General features: G+C 27.3%; 1 protein-coding gene across 17 annotated transcripts in view; it reads left to right on the top strand.

Annotated features, from left to right (window-relative positions):
• LOC107454390 (neogenin) overlaps nucleotides 1-11,390 on the top strand; it is a 232,969-nt gene extending 221,579 nt beyond the window's left edge. For 4 of the 17 annotated variants that reach the window (XM_071178779.1, XM_016071579.3, XM_016071580.3 and 1 more), the window contains exons 21-26: nucleotides 93-271; nucleotides 1,642-1,746; nucleotides 4,323-4,466; nucleotides 6,006-6,296; nucleotides 6,375-6,529; nucleotides 8,475-11,390. In XM_071178779.1, the coding sequence (XP_071034880.1) occupies nucleotides 93-271; nucleotides 1,642-1,746; nucleotides 4,323-4,466; nucleotides 6,006-6,296; nucleotides 6,375-6,529; nucleotides 8,475-8,573 (973 nt within the window). In that variant the 3' untranslated portion in view covers nucleotides 8,574-11,390. Of the gene's footprint in view, nucleotides 1-92; nucleotides 272-1,641; nucleotides 1,747-4,322; nucleotides 4,467-6,005; nucleotides 6,297-6,374; nucleotides 6,534-8,474 lie in introns of all 17 variants that reach the window. The other 13 variants (XM_071178777.1, XM_071178778.1, XM_016071578.3 and 10 more) reach the window with 5 other exon arrangements.
• The last annotated feature ends 297 nt before the right edge of the window (nucleotides 11,391-11,687 follow it).

The following is an 11,687-nucleotide window of genomic DNA, read 5'->3' as shown; positions in this document are numbered from 1 at the left end:
ATCCACAAAAACAAAGAATTAGTAAAAGCTATTTACACCATTGAATACTTATTACTTACTAATCTGTTTGGGATAACTTTCTTTTATGACAGATATGGGGGACAAAAAGCAACAGGCCGCGAATTGAAGCCTCCAGACTTGTGGATCCACCATGATCAGATGGAGTTGAAGGAGAAAGTGAGGCAGGGTGATCATTCCGGATTATCCAGGAGTCCTCATGAAACTGACATCATGATTGATGTGATGGAAAAGAAAAAGGGATCATATATTGGTAATTTTTTGATAGCAATTAATATTGGATTTAATTAAATTTCTGACCAATTTAATCTGTGGAAAAAAACAGCATCATATTTTTATGCTGTATTTCATGTTTAATTTTTCATATTTTTTGTAAATATTTATTTTTAAATAATTTTAATTTTTGCAATTTTAACAATTTAATTTTGCACAATTTTTGTAATTTTTTTTTATATTCTAAGATACATTATTTAATAATCATTGTTTTTACAGTTCACTTCAGATATTTTGAAGTTTAATTTTTTTCTATAAAAATTGTTTCCCATACAAACAGCTTTTCTAACTTAATAGTGATAGTTCATATAATGTTGTTAGTATAGTGTTAAATAAATAATTTTACACTGTACTAGAAAAAATGTATGGCTTTGGTTAGAGAGCCGACAAAAGGGACATTTGTATTCAGCCAGCAAATTCATGCTACATAATTAGAAATGGATTCCAAAATAAAATGCCATTTTTTTAAATTGCACTCTAAATAAAACAAAGGAAAAAAAATTACAAAATTATATTAAGAAAAAAAGAGAAACTGTAATAATGTTAAAGCATCTTTTTTTTTAAGGTGGTTTACATTTATAAAAACTAGTGTGACAGGTAAAGGAAAATAATATTCTAACATTTGTAAGACATAACCAGCATTTAGGATGGCTAAGTTGTATGTTCATTAGTAAAAATTCTACTTTGCCGCCAGATCTTTAAAATTTGTCAAATTCATTTATGATTTTCCAGCTTGTAGTTATTGAAAAATGTTTTTGTTGAATGTATCGATGTTGCTTATGTGAATGGTTATATATCTTAAACTCCAGTTTTCATAAAATTTTAACTAACAATTCTTTTGAAAAATAGGAAGGGCACCATAAAGTAATAGTAACTCAAGCTATAAAGATGATTACTTAATTACAAATATGATTACCAAAACAAAAATTTACCAATTTTTTTAAACTTATATTTCTATGTAACTACTATATCATATCACAATGCTTCTAAAAAATACAAACCTTCAATTGTTCGATAAGTTACTCTTTCTGAATATCCATAAGAAATTGAAAAAACATTTCCAAACCTTGTGTAATTTGCAATTGTATAATTAAACCACAATTTACTTTCAAAATCTTAATGTAGATGATTTAAACTGAAAATCAAAATATTAATTTTTACATTTTATCCTCAGATTAGAAATGTTTGCATGACTTTCTCAGTTTCATTATTATTTTATTATTGTCTTGTTTTATTTATTTTAACATTTAAGCATGATTATTTACTCACATTTCTTGTGTTTTGTTTCCCTTTATGATTTATCTTTTGTTCTTTTTTGTTTTATTTATTCAATTTATTTTGATTGATAAGCAGATGATATGGCATCATTAGATGGTGTGTCTGAATCTAGTCAATCCAGAGTAAAATCATTTTTATTACCTCCCGAAAGTTTCTCCCTCCCTCCACCTCCTCCCAGTAAGTAATAAAAATTAAAACATTTAAATATGAATATTCTCTGTAGTAGAATTGCTTATAGCACTAATTATTCTTTTGATTAATCATTTAATCAGTCTTAATAGTTTGATATGTTAATTGAAAAACTCTTAAACCAATGAAATTGCAAAATGTTATTTACACCTTACACAGTTTATAAACAAATGAGGAAATTGTAAAAAAAAAATCTTTTAACAATCAATTTTTATGCAAATTGATTATTTTGAATAATTTATTTCAAACGTTTATTTGTCTGCTTTTACAAAGATATGATTCATCAAATATTTTAAAGAGAATTAACATATTTAGGAACAATTTTTTATAAAGTGTGAAAGAGAATTTTAATCCATTTATTTTCAAAATATAGAGTTTAATTGTCTGATTCAGTCTTAATGTTTATAACATTGAGGCACAATATAAAACAAAATTAGGTTTATTAAAAAGGTTAAAAATAATAAAATTTGAATGAGAATTCGTTATGAAAAATAAAAAAAATTTCCGTTTTCCATGCAGGAAAATATGTCTAATTTACTCCAGAGCATTTTCATGCTCCCTAAAAAAAAAAAAATTAATAAAACTAGTTTTGACTGTTTTTTACTAGTCTGAAATTTCAAAGGAAATATATGTTCATTTCCAACCCTCACTTATAAAAGTTTTGAGTACCTTTTATGTACTTGTTTTTCAAACTATTATTCTAATTTTTAAAAACTGCTAATTAATAAACACTGGCTGATTCCATAGCAGTTACAAAATAATAATATCAAAAACTATTTCGACTTTTATTTGTGATAAATCTTGAAGAGTACCCAATATAATATTAGACTTTAGATTAAATAATTGATAATACAGAGGAAAGCTCAAGTACTAGTCCAGAAACTTTTGCATCAAGAGATAAGTACATCAAAAGGTGGTGTCATTGTCTGTTGTCTGCGCATTTTTTTGGCTAGAAAATCACATGGTAGGATCCAGTTTTTCCTTATTCATTTCCATATTGTTTTGGTTATCATCAGTATAAAATTAATAAAAGTCATAAAGGTATTGTTTTTCATTCAATTCTTTTGTATCCCTAACATAAAGTTATTTTCCTCTACTGCTTTCAGTTCAAGAGATTAAAACTAAGAGAATTGTTTTTTTATAATTACTATTATAATGTAATTACTATTATAATGTAATTCTGTGCTACATTTTAAGATAAAGTTCTTTAGAAAGGTGGTCAAACCTTAATAACCATTTTAAAATTATTATTTTTTTGCAAATAACATTAACATACAGTTATAAATTACAGTTGAAGAGACCTGTTAAATTATTTAGAACTTAACATTCAGCTTCATGCACAATGAGATGCAAGCAAAAATAGTACTTAATATATCTGCCCGTTTGGTAAGCGGAAATATTAAATTACAGTTGCAAAGTCATCAAATTTGTTTAAACAATATAATGTAATAACAATACAAATATTATTTTAAAAAATGATTACTTATATTACATATCAAATATTATTTTAAAATTTATAATACAAATAGATAATAATATTTGGACGTGAGAAGTGGAAGCACAAGCGTAAGCATACAGAATTCCTTTTAGTACATATATGTTAAGTGAATAATTTTAACTTGATTTTTGCCAAGAAACAACAATTATTGCGAAGCAATCATTGGGGTTGATGAGCGGCAGCAAACAGGGGGCTTAGCCCCCTAGTAAATTAATATAAATATAATGTATTTAGAAATTTTTGGGAAAGCAAATCCCACCATATTAATCATAGCATCAATTTTATATTGGCCTATCTTTAATCTTTTATCTACCTTCCCAAAATTGGCTTCCAACAAAAGTCCTACTGCAAAGACATACAACAAGAAACCAAGATTGGGATATTTAAATTTTGTATTAATGGCACTAGATAAGCTTGGATTACCCATAGGTCCTACTTTGTGGCTGCAAATACAATTCAATCTGGTAAACAAAATATTGGCTCATGGTAAGATCTTCCTCTGAGTCGTGGTAGCTCAGAGGATAAAGCCAAAGCCTCAAATAAGGTTACCAGAGTTAAAATCCCAACGATGACTGGTCAATACAAATTCCGCACCCAACTCGCACCGACCACACTAAATATCCTCAGTGGTAGGGGGATTATGGGTTAGAGTCCCCTTGCTGTCAGGCTAACCATGGGAGGTTTCAGTAGGTTGGTTTCATCAAAACAAATCTTCTACAAAGGCAAATTTCTCCCAACACTTGATCCAAGACTTTCCTTGTCCTCTGGATTGGGTTCAAAATTACAAGGCTATGGAGTAAAACATTGATAAGCCGAAAACCTAAAAATTGGGTCGGCTGTTCAATGACGGTTATAAAATAAAATGTCTTCCTCTAGCCTTTATTTGGCAAAGATTTAAAAATACATCTCTTGTTTGTCTGAGTTATATTGCTGCCCAAGTAACTGTCAGATTTGATAATCCATACAAACAAATAATTGAAATACATAATATTTTAATATATATATTAAGCCTTTTGTCGTGCTTTTGTACTTAGCATGCTTCTAAAATGTTGGTTAATAATTTCAGCCTTATCTGCTACTACTCCTGTACCAAATGGAGGTCTGGAATCTCCATATGAAATGGGATCAAGTGGCTTAGCGAGACCAATATATCCTCGTACACAATACAATATTCCTCATGCTCACGTCACCATAGATGCTGCTCATCCTGGTAATATCTTTTCCATACAATTTACATGCCTCATTCCTTTTTTTAAAGAAAATTATTAAATTTTAAAGTTTTTTCCCGTTTGCTCTAGAATGCCTATGATAAGAATTTTAAAAGTGCATATTCAGATCTGTGTTTCTAAAATTTTAAAATTATAAGTATTTTGATTCGAGAAAAGTTATTTTCTGTCTATTCAATTTCATATCGATTCTTATCAAAAAATAAATCATTTTCAGATAAATGCAAATAAACAATGACATATGTTATTCATGCATTAAGCAACTGATATAATATTTTACAGATTTTCAAAAAGAAAATTCTATTATGAAAGATAACTTTAATATTGTGCGAAAAGGCAATTATTTTCAAGTTATAAATTGGAAAATACTTGTTTCTAAATTATGCAAATTCAAATGCATTAACTTGCAAGTAAAATATTTTGTGTACTTCGTTTGTTTCTTGGCCTATTTTGTGACAAAATTTAGAGAAATTTTTTCAAATTCTGCGTTTTTCTTTTTCTAACATAATAATTACTAAAAATCAAGTGCAGTAATTCTCACATGAATTACATTAGTTATATATTTTAATGAATATAAAATAATCTTCAGGCATTTAACTACATTAACAATTTAGCGATGGGTCAATAGGCGGGGAAACAAGTAGTTATTTTTTTGCGAACATATCAATAAAAATTTAAAATTATCTAATATCTTCTATGCTTAAAACAAATTGAAGTTCTGATAAGTCATAATGAACAATAAATATTATAAACAAATTTTAATTGAACTTGTAATTTTTCAAAACTGCTTTTAAATTTATTATTGACTGTCAATTGTAGCTAGATATACCTGTGATAATACAAAATATTTTATGTATAAAAAGATAACAATTCATCAGAATATTTAATATATTATTAAGAAGAACAGAATATTTTTTTTACTTCATTGTAGAAGTAGCAGTAAGCTTATAGTACAGTTGGACTGCACAAAATATTAAGTTTCTTGGCCGTAGTAAAGTGTAAGATAAAATATAACCTCTACATTAACCTCCTGCTATTAATGCAAGAACTCACTGCGCATGATGTTACTTTCATAAAACCTTTCTGTAGAATAATCGGGGTTACTGAAATATTGCCAAAAATAATGTAAGACAGCAGCATTGTATTATCTTGAAAGTATTAGTGTATTAATTTTCAGATATTCAAATGCCTTTATTAGAGAGGCAGGTTTTTGAATTATCGTCAAAATAACAATGAAGTAATAAAAACATTCAAATTTCTATAAGGTACTAAAATATTATCTGATTTAAAATTTCATTTGCTTCAAAAATATATAAAAAGTGTTAAGGCTACAATCTCTTGGGACTATTTATTTAAGGTACTAATAAATGAAATATTACTAATAAATGAAAGATACTAAAATATTGTTTAGTAAAATGGCATTACTAAATCAATCTTGTAGAATTGTTATTAATATTTTCATGATCATTATTTCTATAATTCATCTTTGAAAAGTAAAACTAAAAAAAAATTGTTTAATTTAGGTTCATCAACGTCTACTCTCACTTCTCCATCTTCAAGAACTCATCACCCATATGATCAAGTTACATCTCCAACTTTACACATAACACTCGGTGGAGCTTCTGTGTTGGGTGGCTCAAGCCAACATGCAACCTATTCAAGCAACACTGGTGTACCTGTTGTACCACCAACAGACTGCACCTCTGTCTCAGGTACCCTTAGTAAAAGACCACCCAATCACTCACTTAAATCATTTAGTGTTCCAGCACCACCTTGTCAAAGTGCTCCAACAACTCCACAACCTCGGCACATCGGTAAGCACATACTATATCCTAACCATATTATTTCAGCCATATTTCTGCATTTTAACAAGTTTTTTACCTCTCTTTCAGTTAAACCCCAGCAAGTTGCAAGCCCCCAAAAGAAACTTTTAACGAGCGGTGGTCCATCACCAGCAGCACCTTCATCTCAACAATCAACATTAAAATCACGCCCTTCAACAATGCCGAGGCAACAAGATGGAAATAGCGACCGGGAGGACCTGCCTGTAGGTACTTAAACCTATTGCTTCTATTCTATCTTTCCCTTTTCTATGCACAGTGAAATTTCCAAAGTACAAACAATTGCTGTAAGCACTTCAACAATTCCCCCTAAGAACTTAATTTGGTATAAAATTACGTAGGAAAAAAATAGGGAAATCTATTTTAAATTATTGTACGTTTATATTTTGAATTTATACAACATTAAGACGGTTTTCAGAATATTTCTATCCTTAAAAAGAACCGTTAAAAAAAAGTTTTGAATCTTAATTTTAATTTAGAGATTTCCTAATTAATTTAAAAATTAAATGTTGTGTTGAAATAAAAAACAGGCTTATTTTTGGATGATGATTGACAATAACTGACCTTCATAAATTCCTTTCAAAATTAATTCTTGTAACTTCTAATCATAAAAATTTCATCAACTTTTAAACATACAATTGGACTAAAAGCTAAGATAATATATTTTTATTTAACACATTTACATTTTAAAGATATGAAAAAAATACAAAAATGTGAGCCTCTATTTTTGTTGAATAAACAAACTGTGAATTATTATTATTATTTTGGATATCTGCCAGAGATGTTTATACCCTAAATTTATTTTGAAATTTCTGGATACACGTTGTAGCTTTTCATTAAAATTTTTTATATATATAGAGAAAGATAATTTATCTGAGATACTCCTATGTTACAGAACATAAAATACTAATTCAAATTTATGAATGGATACATCTATTAACTAGTTATAAGCTTATAATAGTTTTTCCCAGTGGTTCTTACTTCAATCAGTTTTTCTAACTACAGCAAAGAGAAAAAGCTAATGCCCTGGAAGCTGCAAGTGCACTTAATAGTAGATTGAAAAAAACAACATTTCACTGTACATATTTGCTTTAATATTCCATGTTCTCATGCATTTCTGTCTGTCCTAGCAACATTCTTTCTTTCTCAATGATGTTATGAATTGATATGATGCAATTGTGAGCATAGTGTGAAATATGAATTCTTTTTTCATTAAAAAAAAATTACAAAATGTGTAGAAAGTTCCGAGCTTCATGAATTTTGTTTATGACAAACCTAATTATTAGGTTAAATATTGACCAATGTTTATATGCATTAAGTTTATTAGTGTTGCTTTTAAGCATCACAATTTTAATTCCTAATTTTACGTGATTGTATATTTTTTTTAACTAGCAAGACTACATTAATTTCTTCTTAACTAATTAGGACTAATGCTTGTAATACCTAATTAATTAGCATATTGCCTAGCAAAATATGAAGACAGCAACTTGGTGGAGGAAAATTTTATTCTCATTTTAAAAGTACTTACAAATACTGTGGTTGCTTTCTATTTATTGTAAACGCCTCAGTCTAAAGGATTTAAAAAGGGTGGTCTCAAAACATTTAAACAGTTATGGATTACATATAACTAAAAAAACTAAAAAAATTGCCAAATTATTTCCTGAATAACACTTGTAAAATATCCAACAAATTATTGTAATTGAAAGTGGTACTTTATGCAATTGAAAGTGTTATTTTATTTAACTCTAACTATTTGGGTGAATTTCTTCAAAACTTTTCTAACTGGTTCATTGTGCTAAATAATAACCATAATCCTACCTAGAGTCCACTTCGGTTGATAATTTTTGTTACTTAATTATCTTTTTAACAAAAAATTCTTAAAGTAAACAATTAATACTCATAATTAAAACAATTGTAGCTTAATATGTATTCCTATGACTATTGCATTATTTGCCAGTTAGTACAATACTTTTCCAAGAAAGATGCAAAAAAAGTAATCAAGCTCTACCTGAAACTCGAATTCAATTTTAGGTCATTTAGCAGTTTATTGCGATTCAATTAAATGTTGACAAATTTTCGATACAAATTTTTTAAAGTAAACAATTAATGCTTTCATCATAACAATTTTAACTTAATATTTATTACTTACAGCCTTCTTACAGTACTGAAGATTTAAGTGTAGAAATGGCAAATTTAGAAGGACTTATGAAAGACTTGAATGCTATTACTGCATCTGAATTCGAATGTTGAAACTAGAAAAACAGATTTTGTTTCACTAAACTTTGCTTAGGAATGTGCCACTTACTCCAACAGATGGTGTAAAGTGTGAAATGCCTGTGCAACTATCTACACCTGTGATTTACTGTTGAAAAAAAAAACCTACTTATCTTCTTTAACTCTGAAAATTCATTGCATTCTTTCATTCATCTTCATGAAGAGTTTTGCCTTCATTCATTATTTATAATGCCAAAATGTGAACATGTTTTAATTTGTAACTGTGCTGTATAAATATTTATAATGCACAGTTTTTATGTACAAAACATATATTTTGAATCTTTTAAGTTTTGCTTTCCTTTCTACAGATTTTAAAATATATATTATATCATTCTCAGACTTGAGAAAAAAATTAGAATTGATTTAATGGATCATTGAACAATTTGAACGTGCTTAAGCAAATCTTAAGATACTGGATGTTTTAATCGGTACTAACAAATATTTCCATAATATTTTATCTTGTGCTGAAACTATTTTACAGGGAACATTTTAAATTTGTTCATTCTGCCATTCTGAAATAAATCATATTTTAAAATCTAGGATCATGAATATACTTTTGGTTTAAGTATTAGTTTTCACAAAAAAATGAAAAATCAGTTACAATTTAAATAGTTAAAGAGTTGAGAAAGAGAACATGTTTAGTAGCATTCTGAAACGAAACAGATTTTCAAATTTAAAAACATGTCTGAAAAGAAAATTTCAGAGTTTAAATATGTTATGTTCGAATTTTAAAAGTTTTCTCAAATTACCAGATTTAAGAGCATAGAGTCAGCACAGAGTGTAACACGTAAATTTATTCTGGAGTCTTTAAAAAAAAAAAAAGAAAGATTATGATTATTTTTAATTAAATCGGATGCTTTGTAAGCAATTATCTAACATTTTCAAATGTTATCTTGCATGTTCTTTCCCAAAGCTCTGTGAGTGTTCATATAATGTTTAAAAGTCTTAATTAAAGTTATCAAAAATATAAAAAAAGCTTAAAAAAATAATATTTTGATAACATTTCAGCATCGGTTAAAAATAAAAAAAATATGATTTTTGCAAAGTAGTTGAATTTGAGCATATTACACAATATTTTAAAACTAGAGTTTTATCACAATTTTCTTTATTTCCAATAAGTGTTTTACTGCTGTTAAAATACATTGACTGCACAAATAATTAAAGAAAGGAAGAAAATGTTAGTACTCATTAGAACACCAATATGCTCTATACAATCATGTTTTTGAGTTATACAATATCAAAAATGCAAACAATTAATGCATAATAATTGCATTATAAACATAATTTGTTACACATCAATGGTTTAAATTGAATCAGAAATTGGGAAAGGGACTTTTATAATAGCTCATATAATTTATTTTGAATAAAAAAAAGTTGTTTTTTTCAAGAATCTTGAAATAAAACAATAACTGAATTACATTTTATTTGCTATAATTATTTTATCTTGTATAAGGAATAAGTGCAGATATGTGACTGAAATATGCTTTCTGTGATAAGCATATTCTAGAATAAACAGGAAAGAAAATAGAATAAATTTTAAAGGTCATAGAGAAGCAGGGATGCCAACTACAAGAGTTTCTTTATAATTTATATAGTTTTTTTTTATAATTTCTACAGATTTTAGCTTTGGCGACAGAATTATATAAAGTTTTTTTTTTTATATCTATATCTAGGGGGGAAAAATTAATTTTTAAATATTTTTTTTTCTTCAATATGGAAAAAAAATTAATTTCAGTGAATGAATAAACTTTTTTTTAATTTGATTAAAAATTTAATTCCAAATAATATTTTCTCAAACTTTTAAAACAAAAACTGCTTATCTTTATGCAACCAAATATGAAGCACTTCATAGTCAAGAAAAAATGTAAACTATGATGTGTCAATTTTTATTTTAATATTACAGTACAGAACCCGTTATCCGGAAATCAGAAAACCGGAAAACCAAAAAACCGGAACGAAGTTCGATAAATTTTCTCGCCATTTTTTTAAAAAAAAAATTTTTTTCCTCATAAGATTTTTAGATTTTTCTTTCTTTTTTTAAAGATGTTTACCTTACCATCATTTTGGAACTAATCATTAGTGTATTACTTCATCGTTTTTTCTTATTTTTAAGATTATTTCCAAAAAAAATTTTCTTTTTAGTTGGGTTTAACAATAAAAAAACGGCTTTTTGTAGCGATTCAGAAAACCGGAAAAATCAGTTATCCGGAATAGCGATGGTCCCGACCGTTCCGGATAATCGGTTCCCTACTGTACTATGGAAAACTTACCATATTAATGATAAGTATGACAAAAAAACTATATCATTCAAAAATACCTTTATGTTTTTGGTATGCGATTGCTGTAGGTTGGTATCCCTGTAGAAATTCCATTTTGAAAATGTAAAATAAGAAAGTAGCCAATGTGTATCAATTTCCCTTCTATTTTTACCCTTTGTGTATTAAATAAACATTTCTCGTATGATACTTATTTTTAGCAATTATCTTGATATTGATTTTTATATAACGTATGTAAATATTGTAAAATAACAGCAATATTCAATTAAGACTTCTTCAACGAACGACATATTTGTAAGATAATTGTCTTTTCCTTTCATATATTTGTATACTGAATTAAGTTGTTGTACAGATGATGTATTTACATATACAATGGGCTTATTCATCTTTATTCTCTGTATAAGGAAGAAATTGCTTCATTTATACAAAATATTTGGCATGCATTTATACCATGAAAAAATTGCTGGAACAATGTCTTGTCTCATGAAATTTCTTAATAAATGACATTTGAATAATGGCTTTCTGTTTTCTTTAAAATCCATTTAAAAAGTTATGATTTCATAGGAGTTAATCTCAACTATCAAAACTTTTTTTTTTAAAATCTGAAATAGCTCTTTTAATTAAAATCAATTCTAAAGTGTTTTTACATGCATATGTAGTTCTTATCTCATTTCAACATCATGCTGACAGAATTGAGCTCTGCATAAGGCCTTCAAAATAAATTTTAAGAAAATACTACTAATAAAAAATAATTTGTGAAGTTAGTTTTATAAAGAAATCTGAAAATTGTAATTTTCATTGTTTCATCTGCCTT

Source organism: Parasteatoda tepidariorum, chromosome 3 (genome assembly GCF_043381705.1).
Source record: "Parasteatoda tepidariorum isolate YZ-2023 chromosome 3, CAS_Ptep_4.0, whole genome shotgun sequence".
NCBI lineage: Eukaryota > Metazoa > Arthropoda > Arachnida > Araneae > Theridiidae > Parasteatoda > Parasteatoda tepidariorum.
The sequence above is the reverse complement of the archived record's forward strand: the minus strand, read 5'-3'. Positions and strand labels throughout refer to the sequence as shown.